This window comes from Drosophila arizonae, chromosome 5, assembly GCF_054131065.1.
Source record: "Drosophila arizonae isolate 15081-1271.41 chromosome 5, UAZ_ARI_1.0, whole genome shotgun sequence".
NCBI classification, from domain to species: domain Eukaryota; kingdom Metazoa; phylum Arthropoda; class Insecta; order Diptera; family Drosophilidae; genus Drosophila; species Drosophila arizonae.
In genome coordinates, this window is record NC_142925.1 from 10633288 (window position 1) to 10658150 (window position 24863).

The 24863-nt window shown below is 39.9% G+C and overlaps 3 protein-coding genes across 4 annotated transcripts; 2 read left to right on the forward strand and 1 right to left on the reverse strand.

The window, feature by feature from the left end:
• Window positions 1-1716: 1716 nt before the first annotated feature.
• scaf (inactive serine protease scarface) lies at window positions 1717-22132 on the forward strand. 2 transcript variants are annotated; one of them, XR_016270203.1, is made up of 8 exons: window positions 1717-1841; window positions 5588-5948; window positions 11389-11577; window positions 18719-19440; window positions 19554-19706; window positions 19784-20052; window positions 20121-20538; window positions 20735-22132. XR_016270203.1 is itself a non-coding variant. In XM_018013126.2 (7 exons), exons 2-7 carry the CDS (start codon window positions 5619-5621, stop codon window positions 20411-20413), a joined length of 1956 nt encoding a protein of 651 aa, XP_017868615.1. In that variant the 5' UTR covers window positions 1717-1841; window positions 5588-5618; the 3' UTR covers window positions 20414-22132. The 2 variants fall into 2 exon arrangements, 1 of the variants encoding a protein (XP_017868615.1); XM_018013126.2 differs by having other exon boundaries at window positions 20121-22132.
• On the reverse strand, window positions 21230-22575 carry Gmer (GDP-L-fucose synthase-like protein). Its single transcript, XM_018013127.2, has 4 exons — window positions 22359-22575; window positions 22188-22302; window positions 21574-22131; window positions 21230-21511 (listed from the first exon to the last, which is right to left on the reverse strand). Exons 1-4 carry the CDS (start codon window positions 22481-22483, stop codon window positions 21344-21346), a joined length of 966 nt encoding a protein of 321 aa, XP_017868616.1. The 5' UTR covers window positions 22484-22575; the 3' UTR covers window positions 21230-21343.
• A 133-nt stretch (window positions 22576-22708) lies between these two features.
• az2 (zinc finger protein az2) lies at window positions 22709-24863 on the forward strand. Its single transcript, XM_018011891.2, has 4 exons — window positions 22709-23180; window positions 23241-23324; window positions 23400-23762; window positions 23822-24863. The coding sequence occupies exons 1-4, from the start codon at window positions 22848-22850 to the stop codon at window positions 24842-24844; spliced, it is 1803 nt and encodes a 600-aa protein (XP_017867380.1). The 5' UTR covers window positions 22709-22847; the 3' UTR covers window positions 24845-24863.

The following is a 24863-nucleotide window of genomic DNA, read 5'->3' on the forward strand; positions in this document are numbered from 1 at the left end:
TACAGATGTATGTATAAGGCAGCTGTTTAATATCTATATTATATGGCCACTCCCACTCAACGTAGCAAAAGCCTAGAATAATATAGCCTCAATCTAGAGGCAGGCCTCAGAGAACGGCACTTCTCATACCTCTTACAGATCCATAGACTATAAAGATATTCAAATTTGCATGTCTTTCCCATCGCATCGCACATGTCAATAGGCATTCCAAAAACCACAGCAAGATCACTTGTTTACATTTTTTTTGGCACATGCGAAATTGTGTTGCATGTTAATTTGTGCGACCTTCAAATGTTGCATCTATATGTCCGTTGTTTACTTGGCTTTGCAGTGTCGACACAAATCTGAATTCAATTGCAACATAAAAACTGAAATTCGATGTGTGTATGTAGTGTATAGGCGATGATATTGCGAGCATTTTGAATTTCCCCATGGCGGCGTGATGTTTAACACGATTTGGAGATCAGAGACAATTGTTAGTGGATGTGGCTACTTCTTTTACGGCTTTTGCTTCAGCATGCTCAATATATAATTTTGCTAATTAATTGTTTTGTTTATGCTGTTTACAGTGTTCGCATATTTCAACTGAAATCATTTGCATTTGTATTGGTAGTTGTCGCCTGTATTACGTTGTTGTTGTTGCTGCTGTTGCTGCTGTGTGAATCAGCAGCTCGGCTTTGGCTATGACAGGGCCGGAATGACGGTGTGACGTTGCGTCTAGAATATATCAACCCGGATTTGTTTGCGCGGCTTTAATTGCCAGACTTTTGAAACAAACGCTGGCACTTAATTATTTCCCAGCAATAACTAAGTGAAGGAGGAGGAGGAGATAGAGAGAGAGAGAGGGAAAGAGGGAAAGAGAGTAATAAAAACAATATAAAAAAATCCCCACAAAAAAGGAAATCAAATTTAGTTTTATCATTTTTTTTTTTTACAAATTATATGTTTGAGTAAATTGAATTACCGTATAATATAAAATGCGTGTCATAAACATTTTTGTCGACTCTAGAAATTTAATATTTGCCTAATTCTGCCCAAATAGCATCAGCACAAAAATCAATTAGCTGCCGGTCTTAAAAACTTGAAGCGAAGCTAACAGCAATAAATGCTGCGCCCACAGAGAACGTTAAATTTAAAACTAAAACTAAAGCTAAAAACTAAACTGGAAAAACAAGAGAGGCACTAGAATTTAAATTAACACGTCAGAAAGACTTTCCGCTCGCGTTATAGCCTAAGACGCTCAAGTAGAGGAAGAAGAGGAAGAAGAAGCAGAAGAAGCAGCAACTCTGCTCTGCTTTGTTGCTCTGCTCCAAACTGATCTGATCTGCTCTGCTGAGCATGCACGCCCGCACTGAAAGCCAACGCAGCCAAGCACACACGGGCAAAGGCCAGGCTCACTCTCTCACTCTCGCTCTCACTCTCAGTCTGACTGCTGCTCTCTCGCGCTGCTGCCAACGAAAGTGAGCAAAAGCTGCGCTGCCACGCAGCTGCCTCGGCGGCTGCTACTGCTGCTGCTGCTGTTGTCTTCTGCTTTTACCCACTTGTTCGCATCTTCGGAGCTGCGTCGACGTCAACGTCTCCGTCGTCGTCTTCGTCTTCGTCAGCTATTGTGTGTGCTGTTCTGCTGAGCGCTGTTTAGGTGCTGCCTAGCTGTGAGGCTGCGCGGCAAGCAGCGACGCCGACGCCGACGCGGGCAAACGTTTGCTGGGCCGCATATAAAAACGACGAACTTGGTAAAAAATATTCACAATCATATTGAAGTATTGAAGTTGCACGTTTCGTGCGTTCAGCTGTGCGAGTGTAAACCATATCAAATTATACATAACTAAAATCCAAATAATGTAAGACGACAACAAATACATATCTATATGTACATATATGTACACACAAAGTTTAACAGCTATTCATAAATCTAAAGACAATGAACTTTAAGCTAAAGACTTTATGTTCGAATCAGTGTGCAACAAGTGTGATAAAGTGCCAGGCAACAAGGATATTAATTGTGAATTTGAGGATCAGAGCTTCGACTGTTAATGCTTCGAATTGTGGCTTATAAGGCGATCGCAAATTAACTGTAAATTGTGCCGTGACGTTATTTTTGTTGTGGTTGAAAATTAAATTCATTTGCGGTTGATTGATTGATGGATGGTTTGATTGATTCAAATGCTGCCGCTGCTGCTGCCGCTGCTGCTAGTCTCTGTGCCCAAGCCCTAGCCTAGCTGCAGATCTGTCTTTGGCTGTCTGGCTGTCCGCCTTGGCTGTGCATTGTGTTTAACTCAGTGGAAATTTATTTGCCAGAGATGCGATCTGAACTTTGCGCCGCTGTTGCAAAATTGCACAGACAGGAGGAGAGCGAGCGAGACAAGGCAAACATTTGCAGTTTTAATTTATGTGAAAATCACTCACAGCCTGGCAGCAGCATTAGCTCAAGAGCTCAACAAACGGAAGCCTCGCTTTACAGCAGCATTTGCCAAATTAGCATATGTCCAGCTGAAGTCATTCGAGCCACTGACCATTAGAACAACAAACGAGTGTGAATTAATGGGCTGCATTTGATGCGAAATCTTAATTAATCAGCATTAGCGCGCTATTCTATTCTATTTCGGCTAGAGCGCCGTTTGTTGCCTGAGTCTTTTGTTCATCCATCAATTCCCGTTCGAAAAGTGTGTCAACTGGCCTCGAGGCCGTCAAATTCCCAGAACTAAGCCAGTAATTAAAGCTAAAGCATCAATCAGAGACATCAGAGAAGGAGTAAACAAAATATAAATATATATAAATTTTTTAGTTTTTTTTTGGTTATTTTTTTAGTTTTTTTTTTTTTTTTTTTTGCCAACTTAATTCTTAGAGAAAGTATTAGAAACTCGTCAAAACACAAACTTGTGTTTCTATTCCTTAATGAGCGCTGCCAACAAATCGAAAAACGCATAACATATTTTATGCAAATTAGCTAACGAAATTCGTTTCTGGTAAAACCAACAATTTTTGTTTTTATTTTTGATTTGTATTTAGTTTTTGTTTTTGTTTTTTCCCTCCATTTTTTCCCGATGTATATTCATACATCTGCTTAATTTGACGATAGTCAAACGCCTGTCCTATTGAGTTTATTTATAGCACTGAGTCAGCTTGGCACGCATTTGGCTTAGATCGTACACAGAACTCTTTGGAATACTTGTTGGATCTGTTTTTTTTTTTTATTTTGTTTATCTCAGTGAATGCAAATTTCTTGTCAGCTTTTTGGTTTTTTCATTTTCATTTTCTATTGTCGCCAGCGATTTATGGGCCACGAAATATTTGGCGGACTGAGTCAGCGTCAGACAAATCAGGATTTTTGTATATAGTATAAACTGGTCCCGCCTTCTGTGGGACATCCTGACAAGCTCCTAAACAACATCGCAGTAGCAGCGTATGCAAATAAATTAACTTCAACTTTGTCAATTTAGACACTAACTTGTCAGCTGCCATCAATTATGAAATTGCCGCCAAGCCAAGCCAAGCCAAGCCAAGCCACTCGAAGCCTCACTCGGAGCCACTCAGAGGCAGTAGCCAATTGGGGGAAGAGAATCAAGCGACGCCTCTTTGCGTAATCCAAGCGGTCAGACGGCTTAGCAGCGCTTTAATGAATTGACAGACAGACGGACGCAGTGGACAGACAGATGCGGATGGACACATCCAACAGATACATCAGCATCACAGCAGCGCCAGTCGCTGCTTTTGTAATTTATCTGACTTAGAATCTTTGACAAATTGCACAGCAGCCGCACGCAGGGGGGCCAACAACAATATGTTGCAGATAAACATATATTAAACATATACAGATACATATATTCATTTATATATATATATTTAGGCATAGCTTTTGCAAGTCTTTTCGGAAGTCTGTTTCGGCCAAAACAAGTTAAGCGCTAGACACTGAAATTCCTTTCGCGCAAACAACTTGTAGACAACTCGCTGCCCAAAAGGCTAACAGTGGGCACCAAAGTAGAATCCACTCCGTCCAACTATCCGCTCGTCCGTCTGTCCGTCTGTCAGCAGCAAGTGCCATTTGCCGTGTTAACCATGTTGTTGCAGTTGCTGCTGTTGCTGTTGCTGCTGTTGCTGTTGCTGTTGTCATGGAGCCGGCTCATTGCAATATCCATAGCTGGCTATCCGTGGCACAGCGTGTAGGCTGGCTGACTGGCTGACTGGCTGGCTGCAGCTTTTAAGGCCTACTCTCATCAGCATCATCTTTGGGGGCATACGGCGCGTGCACTTTTATGGCATTTTGCACGTTCCTGTTGCGAAATTATGTCATCACGATATTTTTTGCATTTCATTGATGACGACAACAACGGCAACAACAACAACAACAACACAAAGTTTTTTTTATAGCCGGCCGGCCACACGCGCTTAGTCAGCGATTTCTAATTATTAAAAGTCGTCGACTGCTTTAGTTATCTAATTTTAGATACCGCTCGAAAAGTGTAAATTGAGCCAGATTATCTGATATAACTTGACTTTAGCTCAAGTAGCCACACATGTGTCGGATTCTAATCAGATTTTGACTAGTTTTGCCCAGTTTTGCAAATGTGAATATCTGAAAGGTTTAATGAGAACTTTCGAAGGGCAGAAACTATAAACTATTTTTAGCAGCAGCTTTTATGGGACTCGTTAAGCAGAAGATTTCCAGCCAAAAAGTTGTTGTATTCAATCAAAATCGATCAACTTTGCGATAAGACATTGATTTAAACAAAAATAATTTGCATAAATATCATAAATATCAAAAGCTGACGAAAAATCATTGCTTTAAAACTAGATATTCAAAATTATGTTAATAATAAAATGGATTTTTTACATGTTTTTAATATTAACATAATGGAATATAAATTTGTTTTATTTTTTACCCGTTTTTTATTATTATTAATTTCAAACTATAGAGTAAAAAAAACATTTATATATATTAATAATTAATTGTTTATTTAATCAATTAAATATTCACTTCATCTTAACAAAAAAAATAAATTTTTGAGTGAACTATAAACTCGGAACAGTTGATTTTTGTGAATCTTAACAAAAAGAAGACATTAATATTAATATTTATGAAGAATTATAGTTAAATATATATGAGTGAGAAATATTAAAATATTAAGCATTTTTGTTTGCAAATGGAATTAAAAAATACATATACAAAGTTTTAAAATATACACATAAGTAAACACAAATTTACTCACATAAAAATAATAAAAAAGAAACACGTGCTACGATTATTTTTAAAATATTTTTGAATGAATAATTAAATGAATATAATATAACATATAAAAATATGCATTATACAAAAATTATTATTCATATAAATTTAATTTGAAAATTCAAATGAATTCGTAAAAAAAATGAGTTTTTGAATAAATATTTTGAAATCTTTAAATAAAGATAAATTTACAAAAATAATTATATAAGAAAATTATATTAAATAGCACAATATTTAATAGTAGCTTTTTTAGTCTTTTTTAACATTTATTTACTAAATATTAAATTTATTTATTAAATGATCGAACAAAAGTATAATCTGATTAGTAACGAAAAACATCTCTTGTCTCTCTTCCACTTACAGCATCCACTTGGAATATAAAAAATAAAGCATAATGTTCCGGTTTCAAAGCACAATCGCTTTGGTCCTGCCAATGCTGCTGGTGGCCATGCAAGGCGCCGTCCATGCCAGCTACCAGGGCAACATGTTCCTGAATGGCCAATACCAGAACCAGATCAAGCAGCAGCCCGAAACGCACTTCTCTGTGAATCCCTCCACGAATGTCTTCCTGCATCATGCTGTGATCAGCCGGCAAGCATCCCCCTTCCAGGCACCCACATACCTGCCTCCGCCGGAGCTGCTCAAGTGCTACAATGGCCAGCAGTGCGTGCGCAAGGATCAGTGCCAGAATGGCTACTACAGCCAGCAGCTGCCCAAGATACAGGTAAGCCCAAGTGCAGCAATACTTAGTAGAAATGGAAGTCGGGCAGGCAGAGTCCTGCTCGGCTAGCAATTGCATAATGTGTGCGGATAAACCCGACATTCGTGAAATATACGAGTAAATGTGGCAGGCGGCGCTTGACAAGCGGACAAAAGGCCAGCAGCCAAATTAAAAGCCTGTCTACGTTCGGGATAATGTCCAACAACAACAACAACGGCAACCAGAGTCAACAGAAAAAACAAAAACGAAAATATGGCAATGCGCTTGATTAGCTCAATCTGATCTGCATTTTTATTATTGTTGGCACAGTTACCGTTATTTTCCGGTTTGTTGTTACACCAGAAAATATGTAAAAAAAAAAAAAATAAATAAATAAAAACAAAAATAAATAACATATTCAACCTTTCGTCGACTGGGCATTTCGTAATAACTGGAGAGTGAAATAAAAAGTGAAGTTCATGTTTAATTGCTGCTGGCCAAGTTCGCCGCTTGCCAAAAAGAAATTTATGTAAATGCAAAAGCCAGTTGCTGTTGTTGTTGTTGTTGTTGCTGTTGTTGTTGTTGTTTCGAGTTTTGCATACGCAGGCCCATAAATAACGTAAACATTGCAAAGAAAACAGATCACAGACCCCAATTGATGCACCTGCATGACAAAGCAGACCCCAAACTGCTGCAGCAGTTGCAGTTGCAGTTGCAGTTGCTCAGTCTCAGGCTTTGGCTTTTGTTTGCTCAGCCTCCTTGGGCGACCTCAAAGCATCTATGCAAATTGCAACCTTCCTCAACTGCTGCTTCTTCTTGTTCGTCTTCGTGTTTTCTCACTCATTTTCGGCAGCTAACAAAAGACTTAGGCAACAAACTTGCTGCTGCAATTTAAACAGCCAATCGACTTTTATCTGTGTGCATATAAAAAATGCATTTTATTTTGCGCCTAAATTGCAAAACCAAGCAACTGAATTATGTTTTTTAATTAAAAATTATTGAAGACGATCGATGTCTGTGTCGGCAGCACCAATAGCAGCAGCAGAGGCAGCGACAGCGACAGCGACAGCGACGCCTCAAGTGCAGATTTGACCCATTGACCAGCGGCGACAAGTTTGGCAACTCAAATAACAGCAGCAAATGCAATTTTATTGATGACAAACTTAATTACGTATACAAATAGGAAGGCACAAGAATGTGGCTGCACTTGTGTGCAATTCTGAGACTAGAAAATACCCTGTAATTACAATTTGAGCAATAATAGTCAAGGGAAATGGGCCAGCAATATTATTCTTTATATAAGTTATATAAAGTTAATGGAAAGAGGATAGATACTCTGTACTATTTCTGTTATCTATCTATCTCTATCTCTATCTCTATCTCTATCTCTATCTCTATCTCTATCTCTAACTCTATCTCTATCTCTAGATAACGAGCACTTTGCCTTTTGTATATGTACCTACACCTACCTAGCTAACAATCTAGCTAATTCTTTGCTTACCCCGCCTATCAAATGTTGATAATATATTTAAATAGAGTATTTTCTAGTCGGGTATTGCCTCACACATGACTATTATGTAAATATCATTCCAATAGGTTTTGAATAAATATTTACGGCAATTATATGATGAATGAAACCACATCAAATAGTAGGCAGCTTCTCTCTATACTCTCCCTCCACTCATTGAGAATCGTCTTTATAAATATCTAGTCCGGCCTTGCTTCACTTAATTTAAATCAGTTCATGTTGGTTGCTCATAGCCCAAATAGGTTAATAATATTAAAGTATCGAGCATTAGACTAAATTCGATTAGCAATGTCGTTTAAGTAATAAACATTTAAAGCTATTCGTTTTGGTTCTAACTAATAAATTATCGATGGCAGCTTAAGAGACGAGTGCGCGCGTGTGCGGAGTTGATTTGCCGTAGCTAATAAGACTTCATTTAGTGTCTGTCTGCCAAAATGGGCAGCTCAACACGGCTCAGCTCAGCTCGGCTTGGCTTGGCTTAGCTGCTGGAATTTGGTGTTAGAGCATTGAACCTGAACATTGACAGAATGTCTATAAAACATGCGATTCTTAATAGGCGTACTTAAGCGCTGTGTGAATTGATTAAATTAATAGAGTCCATTAAAGCTTTCAATTAATTAACAAATTGCAATTTAATCATCAATCAATAGTAGCAAAGAGTAACTAAAATAATAAATCGAGCTAGAGCTAGAGCTATAGCTGTAACTAGATATGAGTCTGTATAGGTATTTGTATCTTTTTCTGTTTCTGTAATTATTTGGACTTATCTGCATTTGCTGAAATATCTGTATCTGTATGTAATTGTAGCTGTAGTTGCTTCATTTTGTATCTGCATCTTAGTCTATAAGTATGGCTCTGTATGTGCATCCGTATCTGTATCTATAGCTGCTTCACTAACTATACTTTTTTTTTATAATCTATATCTGTATCTTTAGTATCTATATCTGTATCTTTATCAGCAACTTCTACAGTATCTGTGTTTAATTTCTGTATCTGAAGATATTTCTCTAGTTACACCTGTCTCTGTATCTGCAGCTAAATCTATTTATTTATCTACTTCCGTTTCTCTAACACAAATTAGAGCACCATCTGCAGATGTATCTGTATCTCCAACTCAATTCGCATCTGTATCTCTATTATGCTTTTTGTTTTGCTAGCCAATATTTGTTGGCCACAAATGTTGACCGACTTTAATAGACACAGCGCCAAATCAGTAGACAAATATTTGATGCGCGGGCGTCTGGCTGAGTCAACCCGTTAATATGGTCGAGCGTCTGTTTGTCCAAATAAGGCAGCCCAATGGCCAATGAAGAGCTAACAGCTTTTGTGTAAACTTGACTTTGACTGAGTCGAGGGAGCGCAGTGTTTGCACTTCCTGAACAATTCGCAGCTTAGCGCTTAAGGGAATTTCACTTGGAATGCCAACGACTCTGATTAGTATATATTTCGCGGATTCCTTGGCGTTGCGAGTGGTGTTGTCTCTTTCATTAGCGCGCACAGATCTCGAGTCAATAAACAAGCCAAATATTTGTGCGAGCTTTTTTGAATATAATTTGCAAACATTATTGCGCACACAGCCAATTAAAGTTAAATATAATAAATGAATTCTCAGCCCGATGATGTCAAGCGTTAGTGTATGTGATTAATATCATTATTATTAGTAATATTATTATTATTATTATTGCTAAGTAAGATTCACTTTATTATGATAATTATTTACTGTTTTGTCTCTGCACGTTCCGTTTGTTTTTCGGAGGGTTTAACAACCTGCGCGTCAGGGAAACCAAATTTCAAATTTCGTTTACTCATCCGGTTTGACGGGAATAGTTCATAGCCCAATCAGGTGTTCTAGTCAGCGTTCACACACGAAACAATAGAAGTAATTTATGTATAGCGAAACGTGTTTGAGTGCGAAATATTAAAACATTGTTTTAATACGAATTAAAGCTGAAACTTAAACTGAATGTTGTTTGAGATAGTTCTTTTTCTTTATATTAATATATATATATTTAAAGGCTGATTGCCCAAACTAAACTTAACCAGCGACAATTGTTTTATTGTTCTTGGAGCCAATCATATTTGAAGCTTATCGTGCCTCATCACTCATTCATCGTGTAAACTAGTTTATTTAATATATGCGCGTTCTGCCTTTAAGAATAAAAGTCTTAAAGTGCTTTACAGATTCACAGTTGCTGTTCTGGTTTTTATGTGCTAATCGAAGCGTTTCGTAAATTTGTCAGGCTTGATTTAAATGCGAATCGATTTAAGTGTTTTCTACTAAGCCGAACCAGCCCCTATAACCATATTTATGAATTCTCTTTTTCTATTCTTGGAGCAACTCATGTTCTACATGAGCTTTGACAAGAAAATCTCGTTTTCGAATATCGATTTAAGCCTCTCTAGTTCAGCTGAAGGTCGATTAGATTGATGCTTCTTACATACATATATGTATGTATGTATATATATATATATTTATGCATACGTTTTATATATCCATATATCCATCTAAAGAGCGCCTTTGTCTCGGGCTGTAAAATGTGAACATAAATTAAACAGCAACGTCAATTTGGCCCGAAAGCCTGACTGATAACTCTGGCCATAGCGTTGAACTGGTTTCTGTCATTTGCCTAGGAAATAGGTTCAAATAATGAATGAGTTGCATAATTAAGATTAATGGCTTAATCTCCAAGTCCGCGGTGCTGCACTTAAGCGATCGCATGGCCAATCTAATTGATTTGCATAGACGCCTCTGGGCTACCGTCGTTGAGCATCTGCCTTAAAACACCTTGGAAATTCTTGAACTATTGGCCTGCAGCCAGCCGGACAGATGGACAGCCGGACAGCCGGACAGCCGGACAGGTGGACAGCTAGTGAGATAACATGATTATTATTATTAATTTGCAATTGTTCAAATGCCAGCTGAGCGTTGTTGGCTTAAACAAATTAGCCAGCGCCGCGGGCTGAGGCGTTTGGGGCGTTGTGCGAAGGTTCCATTAGAATCTCATAAAACCGTTGAATGAAGGCGGCAAAGTTCAATGCAAATGCTGCAATGCCAGCCAGCCAGCCAGCCAGCCAGCCAAGTGGCCGAACGAAAGTAAAAAAGTCGCCAAAGATGCTGCAAGAAAAGGCATCGCAGCGAATCGCTTGGCATAGCATAGTCGACTATCTGTTTGGACATTATTTTAACACATCATTTATGCAACTGCAATGGCCGCTTTGCTGACCTTTTGCCGGAGGCGTTGCAGCGGCAGCGCCAGAGGCAGTGGCAGAGGCAGCAACGATCGTTTAGGCCGCTTAATTAATGCCGATGCCAACGAGTGGCAACTTTATGGCTAACAGTGTTGGTCAAGTACGCGGCTACTAAACACATTGATTGATTGTGCGACAAGGCAAAGCCGGACAGTGAGCTTTGTATCTGTCATTTGCCAAGTTCGTTGCTGCAGTCATTTGTCTTTTAATGGCCAATATAAACTGTTTGCCGCCAAACAAAAGGATCGCACATTCTTGCATTGCCCCAGACATACGTTTAACGGCCACCCATCAAAGCGCAGCCACTAAGGACGGTTTTAATTTCCCATGCACGTTCGCTGCCTAAGTCATTTGTTTATTATGGCCAGTAAAAATGAAGCACCGAAGGATATCCATTTATCAAATTAACTGCCAGCTTTATGACGTGCTTGTTTCTCAAGTCATTTGATGCGAGCTTTAGGCTTTAGTTTGCATATAAAAATTGGCAGAGGTTTGTCTCAATTTGTTGCAATTCGTTCAAGTTCGTTTCCTAAGTCTTTCATTGCAATAAGATAAATTGCTGAAAAGAAATGGAATACGAAGCGGGCAAACCCATTTATATCTAAGCTTCCACTATCTACTTTAAGCATCAATCATAAAACTTTCTTCAATCCTTTTCTCACCTCCACATTTTCTCTTCCCTTACAGAACTGTCTGCCAGAGTCCAACGTCTGCTGCACGTATCGCCCACCAGTAACCACCACCACGACGACAACGACCAGGAGAACAACCACACCTGTGCCGTATGCCACCTGTCGCACTGACCAGGACTGTGTACAGTCGCAAGACTGCCGCAATGGCGAAATCGTTGCCCCCAACTATATCAAAGAGCAGCGGGTAAGTGTTTTTGCTCGTCTGTCTGTCTGTCTGTTTGATGCGTTATTTGTCAGGGCCTTCAAAAGACACGTTTAATTGGCTCAACTTGAGCAATGCACACACATACACACACACACACAAATACAAACACAGATGATAACCAAAAAAAAGTAATCATTAGCAGCGGAAAATTGTCTGGGCGTATCAAAAAAGGGCGAAAAAAAGCATTAAAAAAACTAACAAAAAGGCAGCATCGGCAGCATTTGGATGTGCCAATGATGCGATGCCCCGAAAACAAAGCGTTCCTCAGCTAACTGCGGCAATCGCAGGGCATTTCACAAGCGATGCAACTGTAACAACAACAGCAATAACAAGAGCAACAGCAGCAACAGTTGCAGCTTATTAGCACACAATTAGTTAACATTTTGAGGCAAAATATTCTTTTGTTGTTGCTGCAGCTGATGCTGATGCTGATGCTGTTGTATCTATAAGTAGATGCAAATTGCAGTCAACTTTTGATCTATTTGGTTGTCTATTGTGGTTGTTGTTGTTGTTGTTGTTGAATTTCTACTACTCAAATTCTGACGAATTGTACGAGTTGGCAATCTGAGATTGTAATCGGATTTGACACGACATGCAATAGAATCCGCTTAGTTGAGTGCTAATGCGACGTGGGAGTTGAGCTGGGAGTGGCTTGCTGAAGTTGTCATCTGACAGCTGACAGATTGTTAAATGAGAAATTGAACAGAAAAAGTACAGTACAGTTAGTCATTCTATTCGAGCTGATTTCACTTCCAGTGCAGGCCAACATCAACTCCACTCTGTCTATAGAGAGAGAGAGAGAGAGAGAGATAGAGAGAGAGAGAAACGAAATGTATGCGCCCTTAAGAGACATTGCAAATGTCAGTGATTTACATAGTGCATATGCAATGACATTGCCACAAGCTGCACTGCCGCTGGCAATGTCAGAAACGAAAGACTCAGGCAACGAACTTGCTGCCATCAAGTGGCAATCAGGCAATGGAATGCAGTTGAACTTACAAGCAATGTGCATGAAATGCATTCAAGCCAAAAAAAAACGAAAAAAAAATGTGTTAAATTACGGCCCAAAAGAGACAGCTATAGACAGAGAAAGAGAGGGCAGGAGAGCGGCAGAGTTTTAGGGAGAGCTGCATAGTGTGAGCGAGATGGCAGATTTATTCAGACCGAGCGCTGCTGGCATTGCAATTGCATAATTTGTTTACATGCAATGGCCAACAAAACGGGTCAGTTGCGTACTCAACGCTCTTGTTGCCTGCTGCCGCTTGTTGCACGCAAAACCCAAGCTGTAGCAGCAGAAAGCTAAAATCAGCACAGCAAGTGAATTATGTTGCAGCAGCCACGCACTTAAAACTGAAATCGTCTCAGTCAGTTGATGTTTTCTTATACAGTTTTTCCACTTGTTGTCTTTGTTGTTTTTGTTTTGTTTTCTGTTGGTTTTGTTGTTGTGTTGGTCGCTTGCTCATTTCGGTGGGCCACAGCCTCATAATTTGCGTCGACTCAACGGCAGCAGCTGGACGCCGCGACCCGGCCCAGCCAGCGACAATTACGCACCAAAAAGGTGACTCGAACTCGTTAAGTTATGCAGGCATTGACGCCAATTGCGTGGCATGCTACAAAATGCACGCCGGGGAATTGCAACCGGCGCACAGGTTGTCGACGTCGCCATCGCGTCCCATATAGACGAACCAGTTCCCCACTATCCCTAATTTACAAGAGTGCGAAGAGCCACAACATAGCTGAGGTACTTAAAGCGCTGAAAAATGCGCGGAATGCAACGGCGCAAGGTCGTTTCCAATGTTGCATGGCCTAGGCCCCCTCTCTATCTCGCTCTCTCTCTCTCTCTCTCTCTCTCGCTCTCACTCTCCCGCTCTCTAGCTGATCAATTAATGTTAACATGAGTGCACTTTCCATAACGGCTTTTTACCGAACTTTGAGCTTTGCCAAATGAATCCTCTGACCAGCTGAACTAAATAAATCATAGCTACGCATACACATATACACATTTATGTTCATATATATGTGCATTGGCATCGTATAATTATGCTGATGATTATGGCGCATATTTTCATTATGGCCATTTATCATTTGGGCTGCTGCACGTTGCATGTTTTACATTTTCGTAACATGCTGCATTGCGTGAACTCAATTTTTTTTTTTTGTTTTTTTTTTTTTTTGGTTTATTTATTTTTAGTTCCAGTTTCATGTAATTTATGTTAAACGAAATGTTTTTCTTCTTCTTCTTCTCATCGGCATCGAGCCGGTTTAACACTTGCATTTTTTGACAAATTTTAAGCTTCGGATAAGCCTTGTTTATTGACATTTTACATAGTAAATTAAATGTAATTTATTGCATTTCAGAATTTTTCTTGTTGAGCATTTTCACAGCCAAGCAATCTGGCTTTTTTTACAGTATATATGGGCAAAATATTAAATAATAATTCAAATATTGAATCTAAATATTTAAAAATGGTATTCCATTAAATTTTGAATGATTTTATCATTCTTTTTTTAAATATTAAAAATATTTAAATATATTCAAAATTAAAAATATGATTTTTGATATAAATAAATATATATGATATAATCATTTAAAAATGTAAATTAACAAAAAAAAAAAAAAAAATTAAAATTAAAATTTGCGGATTTATTTATATTATTTTGGATTTAATAACATTATTTATGAGCAATTATTTTTTTATGAATACTTAAATAATATTATAAAAGTCACAGTTAATATTAATATTTGTAAGCAAGCAATATTATATCTCCATTTTTTTTTAAATATATATATATATATATATATATATATATATATATATATATATATATATATATATATATATATAAATAATATATATAATTTATGATAAGATCAGATCGTAACCTCAAAGCGACATTCGATCGCACATTAAGCTCAGCCATGCTTGAGTTATTTGCCATGCAAATCAAGTTAAGCGCCATCAAGACTATTTCTGTGATCAATCTGAGCGATCGCGTATATCACGTATATTATGCAAAATTCTCGAAATCCCTCAGAAATCTACGCAAATCTTGACCATTAGGCCGTTTCGCATTGAAACCCGCTACTGACCTAGCATTCCGCTAAGGCAAACATTAAGGTTTGCTTTTTTGTTTTTTTGCCGACGCAAATGTTACGTTATTTAAGCTTTTAGCCATAGACAGTCATATGAGTAGCTAACTGTCAAGTTGAAGAGGAAAAAAGCACAAGACGAGACACGGACAGCACAAACAACAAAGCAAACAGAGCATGTCGAGTGAACAACAACAAACAGCAAGATAATTATGATGACGATGATGATGATGATGATGATGATGACAACAACTACAACTTCAAGGTCTAGGTCGTAGTCGTACTCGGAGACAGCCAGAGGCAGTGGGGGGCGTCGCGTTGACGTTTAAAATTTAGTTTTTTCTTTTTCTTTTTGTTTTGCATTTTTTTATTGATTTTGTTTATAGTTTTTAATATATTTTGGCAGTTTTCGTTACTTCTTTGTCTGCATTTCGTATTTTATCTTTCCTTGTCAATTATAATAATTATTAATATGCAGGCATGCATATCATCATGCGATCTGTCTGTTATAGTTAGGCGCGCATCTCTATATGCATATTTTTAATTTATATGAAACAGATGCGGATGGGGCTCGTAATGCGCTACAAATTTGATTTAATTTATTTGCCATCGGAGTTAGCGCGCGCCATAAATTAGCCAGCTTCAGCTGGCATGCATTGTTTATGGCTAGAAGATGTTGCATAAACAAAAGACTTAAGCGACAAACTTGGGCCATTAAATGCTGTCAACTGGCCAATGCACATCAGGGCCGGGCCCGGCAGAGCCAAGCCAAGCTCTGCCAGCATCACAGTTGCAAGAGTACAAAAAAAATTTAAATTCCAAAATTTTGTATTTTTTATAGGCGCATAAATTGCCAAAGCCAAAAATAACAACAAACAACAACAACAAAAAATGGCTACAAGATCGAGGAATTTAATGCTGTGGTATTTGCCACATTAACGCTGTCATAAAAAACAATTTCGCGCAATATTTGTGCCATAAATTTGAATTTAACATAAGGCTTACGAAGAACATTTGACATTTTCGCAGAGAGCTCTGCTGCCAGGCCAGGCTTAAGTTACAAATCTCCACAAGTTACAAAGACTCCACTGAGACTCTATGGCCGAGTGGCCAATGGCTTCATCTCCGACGCGTCTAGGAAACAGCGTGAGCTGTTGGCAGTAGCAATTTGGCTATAGGCATAACTGAACTTGCCTTTCTCCTTCTCTCACTCATCTACTTCTCTTAACAGTCCTTCTCTATATAGCTACCTCTCCATCTGCTTCCCTCTATGTGCTCAAAACTTTGCTGAAATCTCAGCTTCCTCTGCAGTTTCCCAAGCCACTTTAACCCATTGCAGTTTTTTCAGTTCATGAACTATGTATTAGCCTTTGGTCAGTTCGTTGCCTAAGTCATTTGTTTTTTTCTTATGCTGGCGCAGGAACAGCAGCTGCTGCCGCTTGGCTGGCTTGGTTTGGTTTTTTTGCCTTGCCTCGCCAATGACATTAAAATAAATTTCATGAAATTTCATATACTTATTGTAATTGCAACATTATTAACAAATTGCAGTGTGCGGCTATTGAGACAAGCAACAGCAACAGCAACAACAACAAACAGCGAACAAGTTGTATGGCCAACAAAATTTATTAAAAGCATTTTGGCGTCATTGTTGTTGTTGCTGGCGATTACATATTTTAGCTGTCGCCTGTACAAGTAGCTGCGACTCTCGTTGTTGTTGTTGTTGTCGCTGTTGTTATCTTGAAGCTGCAAAATGATTGATCATAAGCAAGAGAGCCAGCGACGCGACTTAATCGGCAATCAGGTGGAGGGCCTGCTGCCCGCTGCCTGCTGCCTTGTCATTGATCAGCAACAGCAACAACAACAACAACAGCAGCAACAACAGCAACAACAAATTATGCCAGTTTTCGCATTGTTGTAGTTGTCGTTGTTGTTGTTTACTTTTAATGATAACATGTATTACATAAAATTTAATGCGTGCTCAATGGTCATTGAGTGATGTCTACATTAAGATAACATTTGATTAACGCTTAATTGATGAAAATTATGCCAAGAGAGGGTCGCCGGCTAATGATAATGATAAGAAATGAACTCACCCCAAGGCAGGAAGGACAACCGGATCGCTGCTTATGTAGGCCAGGCACAAACAGCAGCAGCCGCAGCCGCAGCCGCTGCCGCTGCCGCAGCAGCATCGCACATTTAATTATAATTATTAATTTGTCATTCGACTGCATTTCGACTGTCGCCTGTCGCTGCTCATTTCTCGCTTAATTTTTAACAAATGTGCGCATTACTTCTGCTTCTGCTTCTTCTTCTTCTTCATCAACTCAGTTCCCAGCAGTAGTCCGTCCGTCTGCTTCTTGAATTATGAGTTACAAATTGCGCGAAACAATAAAACAGAAGGTCGCCAACGTTGACAACATCGCGGCCGTGCGAAGAGTCTGGCACCTCTTTGCTTGGGATTTGTTGTTGAACAGTTTTGCATTTGCTTATGCTAGAATTTCCATTACAATTCTTTTGTGGGGGCGTCTATATAAATACATTACGATTGCGTAAGCCTTATGACAAAACAAGCATCAAGACGTAATCATTTTTTTCTTTATGATTTTTTATTTGCGAAAAAAAGAAGAAAAAATAAAACAATAATAATCTGTTAATTTGCGCGAGAATCGAATGAATCGAGCAATTTGAGCTGTTGCTAAGCTCGCTTGGAGCCGATATAATAATTCTTTGAATATCCTATAAAGTGCAAACACGTTTTTTTTTTATGCCGCTTTCGATTTGTTATTGGAGCTATATAATCTTATTGCCGATAAGTGTGAGATCATTTAAATTAATTTCACTTTCTACACAGCTGCAGCAGATTTTATATAAAAATCGATTAATTTTAAAGCGCATTTAAACTTGAACTTGAACTTGAAATTTTGAATGAAATTTAAAATGAAACATTATTATGTGTTAATTAGCTCTATAAAAATGTTGAAGCAAGATCTGAAGTGCCGAAGAATAATTATTGAATCTTTGCTTGATCTCAAATATTTTGCCTAACGTTTAGTGGAGTTCCATGAAATTATATGCAACTAATTTGAGAAGTTGAGCATTTCGATAACTACATATAATATTCAATATAATAAATATTTTCCTGGCCAGCTGAGTTCTCAAAAAGCATTTAATCTTCGTTTTGGCAGTTATTAATTTGATTTTCAATCAAATATTCTTTAAATACTTATATATACAGTTTTATTTGTTTATACATATTTTCCTCTATAATTTGTCTTAGCTTTTTTTCTAGCGGCATTTTGTTTTGTAAACGAACCAACTAATTGCCGCTGAATGAAGCCGTTAATGTGCACATTTATATTAATATTAATGTTATTTATATGTCTAGACGGTGTTTGTTTTTTATTATTAGATTTTGATTTTCATAAGTGATTTTTTTCAACAATTTAGTCATTAATTTATTTTTTTTTTTTTTTTTTTTCTTTTGTTTCTTTTGTGTTTTGTCACGCACCCACAAAGTCTCGAAAATGTTTTCCGTTTGCAATAATTGTTGACTGATTTTAGCATATAAATAAGCAAATTAATAGCTGTTCGTGTGTGTGTGTGTGTGTGTAGGTGTTGCTAGTGAGCAAATGACTTAGGTGACAAACTTGCCACTTGAGCAGCTGCAATTGAAACGTTTCAAAATGTTGCTGCCAAAGATTGCAGCATGAAACTGCAAATTTCTGGGTTAACATTAACACCACATGCCAAACTGCTAGAAGAAGAAGAGGAGCTACAAGCTAACTAAAGAAGAAGAAGAAGAAGCAGAAAAACAATTGACAGGCAGCATTGGCCACTTTAATGAACGGTTAGCAAGCCCAAGTGGTTGGCAGCAGTTGCCACTCGCTTGTTGCTGGCAATTTAATGCGCCACAGAAAGACACAGACACACAGACACAGACACAGATACAGATTTGCAACTAATAAACTCACCTCGCTCTCTCTCTCTCTCTCTCTCTCTCTCTCTCTCTCTCTCTTTTTCTCTCTGCAGCCCAATCGCTGTTATGCTCCACAGGTTTGCTGCCGCATACCCGCGACGACGCTGTCCAGTACTGGCTACATCTTGACTGTGCCCGAAAAGGGCTTTACGCTGCCCACGAATCCCACCCTGCCAGCCGTGCGCGTAACCCAGTCCACTTACCGTCCACAGCCAACCAGTACGCCCGCACCACGCCCCACAAACCAGTACCTGCCGCCTGAGACGACGACTCGCCCAACACCCACCCCGACCCCATATCGGCCAGTGACCACGACACGTCGCCCCCCCATCGACTATCTGCCGCCCGTGGGCGTCAATGAGATTCCACACCGCGAGCCACGCCCCACCCAGCCACCCACACGCTACGAGCCCGATCGTGTGCCACAGCCATCGAATCCGAACCCCGTGTACCGCGGCGAGGATCAACTCTCGCCCCAGATCTTCCCCACGCCCAAGGGTTTCGACAATTTACCCGGCACTAACGACGTTTTCCCCAAGCACTATGCCAAGTGCGCCTCTGCGCTCGTCTGCACCCCGGAGAACTACTGCAATGCGCTCGGCGTACTGAGCGAAACCCCGTTGACGCTGAGCGCCCGGGAGGCTGCGTTCCGTGTGCCACTCACCGACTGCCTGGTACCCGACTCTGGAGCGCCCGGCAAGTGCTGTCGCGATCCCAACTACGTTGATCCATGGCCCGTCAATCCGAATGGCGTCTGCGCCATGCGCAACAAGCGGTAAGCAGAGCTGAAATTCAATTCAATTCAAATATTTGCCTAATATTCTCTCTCTCTCTCTCCCTCTCTCTCTCTCTCTCTCTCTCTCTGGCTCTCCCTCCCTCTTTTGACAGCACCAAACCCAAAGGCATAAAGGACATTGATACGAACTTCGCTGAGATTCCATGGCAAGCAATGATTGCTCGCGAGTCGAACAAGAAGCTGCTCTGCGGCGGTGCCATCGTTGGCGACGATATCATCCTCACCTCGGCCAAATGTGTGGCTGAGTAAGTGTTAGCTAACCTAAGATTAACCGCAGATAAGACTAACCCAAGATATGTATTCATATATATTTCTGCTGCAGCTTGCCCGTCAGCGATGTGCGCGTTAAGGCCGGCGAATGGCAACTGGGCAGCACCAATGAACCACTGCCATTCCAGCTGGTTGGCGTCAAGTCTATCGATGTGCATCCCAAATATAATCCAGAGGACGGAACCAATAACATGGCCATCATACGCCTGGAGAGACGCTTGGAGTTCGCCACGCACATTGGCCCCATCTGCATCAGCGACAAGGATCCAGAAAAGAATGAGCAGTGCGTGACCACTGGCTGGGGCCAGCTGGCGTTGAGTAGTAAGCCACAAACTAGAATATCCATATAAAGCATGCTTGATGCTAATCTGTGTGCCACTCGCTTTTAGTTCACGAGGAGGGCGCCATTATGCACGTGACTGAGACGATAAAGCAGTCACGGAAGTCTTGTGGCGCTGATGCCACCAGTGTCTGCAGTGCCACCAAGTTCGATGCGTGCGAATTCGATGAGGGCAGCGCGCTCGCCTGCGGCAGCGGCTCCTCTGTCGTTCTCAAGGGTATCTACAGCTTCGAGAAGGGCTGCGGCGAGAACCAAACTGTGACCTTCTCGAAGCCCGACATCTCATGGATAAATCAGGCATTCGTGGACCGCAGCAAGCCCTTGCTGCTCAGGCGCTTCTAAAGCACATCCTCTGCTCCCAGCAGAGCTTCTTTTTTAGCCAACCAAGTGTATAACAAACAGACGATAAAGAAGAGGACCGAGACGTTAATGTTGAAGAAAACAGAAAGAGATGATTATAGAATGATGTGAGATCACGTTTTTATTAGTTGAACTATTTTTAATGTAGCCAGCTTTGCGCTGCTGTTGAGCTCCTTCACATCTTCCCTTCCCTCCACATTCATGTCGGACACCCACTTTCTAATTTAGATCTTTCGTTTAACTGCCACAATTTTTTTAATCTATCTCCGACTCACTCTCTCTCTCTCTCTCTCTCTATTTTAGTTCAAATAGACGACGAGACAATTCTTTGTAACTGTTTGTATTTTAAATGGTATAGAGTCCAGCAAGTTGTAAAATATTAAATTATAAGCCTAGGTTCTACGGACAAGCTCGACGAATCGCCAATACGAAAAAAAAGAAGAGCAAAGAAAGCAAAAAAATAAATAAATAAACACAGACGAACAAACCCCCAAACAAAAAAAAAAAATCACAACAACAATGAAGAAGAGCTCCTTTACCAGAAATTGAGATTAAAAAATATGATAAAATATTTTTGTTTATTCTACTGCAGCATTAAGTTTAAGCTTCCCATTCTTTAAGCCCTGCACCTCTTTTCACAATATTAGAACACCAATACCGAGATTTACCGTTATTTAAAGCTTTTCCTATATCGTAAAATCGTATAAAATATGTATGTATGTAATATGTTAAACATGTTGTATAAAGTGTCTATGCATCTAAATTTAGCTTCTTATTTAATTTTTAAATAAAGAGAAATTATTTAGATATATAAATATCGTACGAAAATGCATTTTCTATTGCTGTTGGCCAACAAATCAAATCACAATACATTTTGCAATTATACAATGTATATACAAGTTCAAATATGTATTAGTTTCTAGCCTGATCATAGTTTATCATATACCAGAGCACGGAAGCCTCGATGGCTGTCTTGAAGTCAGTGAACTGAAAGTCCGGCAAGAGACTGCGTAGCTTTGCATTGGATGCGGTCTTCTTATATTGTCCATCTGCCTTGCTCGTATCACAGATCAATTTGCCCTGTAAATATGTATATATGAGTAGAATAATTGGTAGAATAATTGTTCATGCTCTCTCTTTACCTTAAAATTAAATGCCTTGGCTATAGCTTCTGCTACTTCATAGATTGTCACCTCCGCCGATTCATCGACGCTCAGCACTATGGGCTCAACGCTGTTGTAGTTGCGCAGCACCCAGATCATTAGCTTAGCCAAATCTAGAGAGTAGATAAACTGACGCAAAGGTTTGCCACTGCCATAAACAGTAAACACTTTCTCAGTCTCCGGTATTTCTGGCTGCTCTGTGCGCAGCTTGTGCATGCGATTGATCATGCCCGGTATAACATGGCTCACATCTGGTTTGTAGTTGTCGTGCGGTCCAAATATGTTGCAAGGTATCACGGAAGTGTACAGATGACCGTACTTATCATGATAAGCATGATTCTGTATGTCTATCAGACGCTTGGCATAGGAGTAGCCATAGTTGGACACATGTGGCGGTCCGTTGTGCACCATTGTCTCGTCAATGGGGTAACTAGTCTTGTCCGGAAAAATGCAGGTAGACAGGCAGGAGACAACCTTTGTGCAGCCCAGCTCGTGTGCAGTTTGGAGTACATGATCGTTGATCAGTAAATTGTTGCGCTGCATTGAAGAATTTCATTATACGGTTTGGCAAAACAGCTGCAAAATCACTTTACCAAGAAATCGAGATTGTTGTTCATATTATGAAACAGTCCACCGACCATGGCGGCCAAGTGTATAACGTGCGTTGGTTTCACTTTCTCAAAAAGTGCCTGCGTGGCAACCAGATTCCTGTATTATTTTTAAATATGAAACCAAGTGCTTCGATGTAAACAAATGCAACTTACGTCAAATCTGCATCTTTTGAGCCGGCGAAGAACCATTCCTCGTCGCTTGGCTGCTCATTTTTGATTACGTCTTGAAGGGCCTTGCCTACAAGTCCTGTACCTCCTGTTACCAGCACCTTTTTCATAATTCTTATTTGTTTTATGTTTAATCTACTTCTATCAACACCTAATTCAACCACCTGATAGACTCAATAGAGATGGTCCACGGATTGAATTTATCGGTATTCTTGTCAATGCTTTTGTATGAGAAAATACTAAAAATAATACCGGCAGCAATCGACAATTTCGATAGGTATTGTATTGTCAGCCGACCTGCAATCAACAATTTCGCGCGCCAAGGTTTTTAGTGCAGCTTTTCAGCACTGCTAAGCAGCTGATAATTATATCGATATCACATTCTATGATAATGAATTATCTGAAGCTAGAACACTTTAAGTATGTTTATAAATATTTGTATTAATTAAAAGACTGCAAGGAAATGTGCTCAAAATGGTTATTTGTGGAACAGTATTAGTGCGCAACAATTACGACGATTTCTTTCTAAGCTGTGCGTATTGTAAAAGTCACTGCGATGTCGAAGTGAGCCTGGAGAAATGGCAAGAATTTGTCTATCACATACGAAATGTACACAAAGAGGAACAAGATGAGGACAAGGCGTCCTGGGACAGCTCTCAAGAGCTCAAAACCGAGCCAATGCATATAGAAAGTGAGGATGAGGTTGACAATAAAGATTGTTTAGCAGAAGCAGCTTTCGTTGATTTACCAAATGCATTAAGCGACAGAGAAGATGACGACGATAGCGAATATGATTTTGAAGAAGAGGTAAGAATTTAATATTAGGATAATCTCTATTTTTAACAAGTTCTTAATTCTTTGCCTTAGATGGGAGACGAATCACCGACTGAAGCAGATGCCCAGAAACCCGAAGAAGAGTTCAGCAAAAAGAGTTTTACGCCAATAGTCAAAGTAAATACATTTATTATATTCCTTAAAAAAAACTCAACGATTTAAAGAAGTTCTGTTCTCCATATATACATTTAGTTCAATCCGACATTTTATCGCCGCAATCCACGAATTACGCAATTCATTGAGCTCTACAAGGCGCATCCCTGTCTCTGGGATCCCAAACATGGCTCTTTCAAGGATAAGGCAAAACGTTCAGCTGCCTACGCCACATTAATTGAGCAGTTGAAAACAAATATTAATGTGCATTTAACTAACTACAAGCTCAAGAAATGTATAGCCAGCCTGCACAGCCAGTACGCGACGATAAGTCGTCAGAAGCGTACCAAGAAACTAACAAAATTACCTTTGTATTATTACGAAATGTATAGCTTCCTAGGGAAGCGCTGTGATGTGGAGGAGCCGGAAAGTGACGACGAAAGTGGAGATAATAAAATAAAGGTGAATCAAGTGGTTTTAGTTCAATTTCTATTCAATATCTAATCATAGACTCTTTACAGTTGGTGTTTACAGAAACAAATCCACTGACAACACAGTTTATAGCGCTCTATTCCAAGTTTCCACAGCTGTACGATCCGACGCACAAGGACTTTGCCAATTTAAGTGAACGCAAATCAGCTTATATGTCAATGACTGATCTGCTTGCCATCGAGATACCCTTGGGCGTGGTCACACACTATGATGTCTACGACAGTGTGCTGCATTTACGGCAATGGTATTCCCGCAGAATCAAAGGACTGACAGAGACCCAGACAATCGGCCTGTTGAAGGCCGAGAAACGATATATTGACACATGCAAGAGCTTCCTGAGAACGAAAACATTCCGCCAACAAATACCCTGTGACGTTTGCCAGACCAGCTTCAGCACGGATCACGCTCTGCAGGCGCATCAATATAGAGCACATAAGATCGGCGAAGGTGGCTGGTTCAAGTGCACCTTCTGTGAGAATCACTTCGAGCGCCGCTGCCACTTACAGCAGCACAATCAGCGTGTGCACATGGGCAAGACGTTCAGCTGCAGCGTGTGCGAGCGCAGCTTTGCATTCGCCAGCCAATTGAGCAGCCATATGCGTACCCATGACGAGAAACACGTAGCCAAGCCGTTTGTCTGTGAGTTTTGTGGCAAATCGTTCAAGCAGAAGATCCAAATGAGCAACCATGTGACGGCTGTGCATACCAAAATACGGGCATTCAAGTGCAGCATGTGCCCCAAGGATTTTCTGACTAAACGCGATCTCAAGGACCACATAAAGGCGCATCTGAATATACGCGATAAGGTGTGTGAAATATGCCAGAAAGCATTCACAAATGCAAACGCATTGGTCAAGCATCGTCACATCCACAAGGAGAAGACTTTGCAGTGCAGTCTATGCAATACGAAATTCGCAGAGCGCGTCAGTTTGGGTGTGCATATGAAGCGTACGCATAAAATCATACGAAATAGTTTAAAAGTTGCGGAGTCAACGGACGCCGCATCGTACTCAAACACATTCCCACAAACAGAAGATATTTCAAATAAATAAAGACATTTTACAAAATTTA

Excerpts from the sequence above, each read along its gene's own strand:
- scaf (XM_018013126.2), top strand. The coding sequence starts at position 5,619 with ATGTTCCGGTTTCAAAGCACAATCGCTTTGGTCCTGCCAATGCTGCTG. Across the intron at positions 11,578-18,718 it reads ACTATATCAAAGAGCAGCGG|CCCAATCGCTGTTATGCTCC; the intron begins GTAAGTGTTTTT and ends TTCTCTCTGCAG. Across the intron at positions 19,441-19,553 it reads TGCGCCATGCGCAACAAGCG|CACCAAACCCAAAGGCATAA; the intron begins GTAAGCAGAGCT and ends CTCTTTTGACAG.
- Gmer (XM_018013127.2), bottom strand. The coding sequence starts at position 22,483 with ATGAAAAAGGTGCTGGTAACAGGAGGTACAGGACTTGTAGGCAAGGCC. Across the intron at positions 22,303-22,358 it reads TCAAAAGATGCAGATTTGAC|GAATCTGGTTGCCACGCAGG; the intron begins GTAAGTTGCATT and ends AAAATAATACAG. Across the intron at positions 22,132-22,187 it reads ACAACAATCTCGATTTCTTG|CGCAACAATTTACTGATCAA; the intron begins GTAAAGTGATTT and ends TCTTCAATGCAG.
- az2 (XM_018011891.2), top strand. The coding sequence starts at position 22,848 with ATGGTTATTTGTGGAACAGTATTAGTGCGCAACAATTACGACGATTTC. Across the intron at positions 23,325-23,399 it reads GTTTTACGCCAATAGTCAAA|TTCAATCCGACATTTTATCG; the intron begins GTAAATACATTT and ends ATATACATTTAG. Across the intron at positions 23,763-23,821 it reads GTGGAGATAATAAAATAAAG|TTGGTGTTTACAGAAACAAA; the intron begins GTGAATCAAGTG and ends GACTCTTTACAG.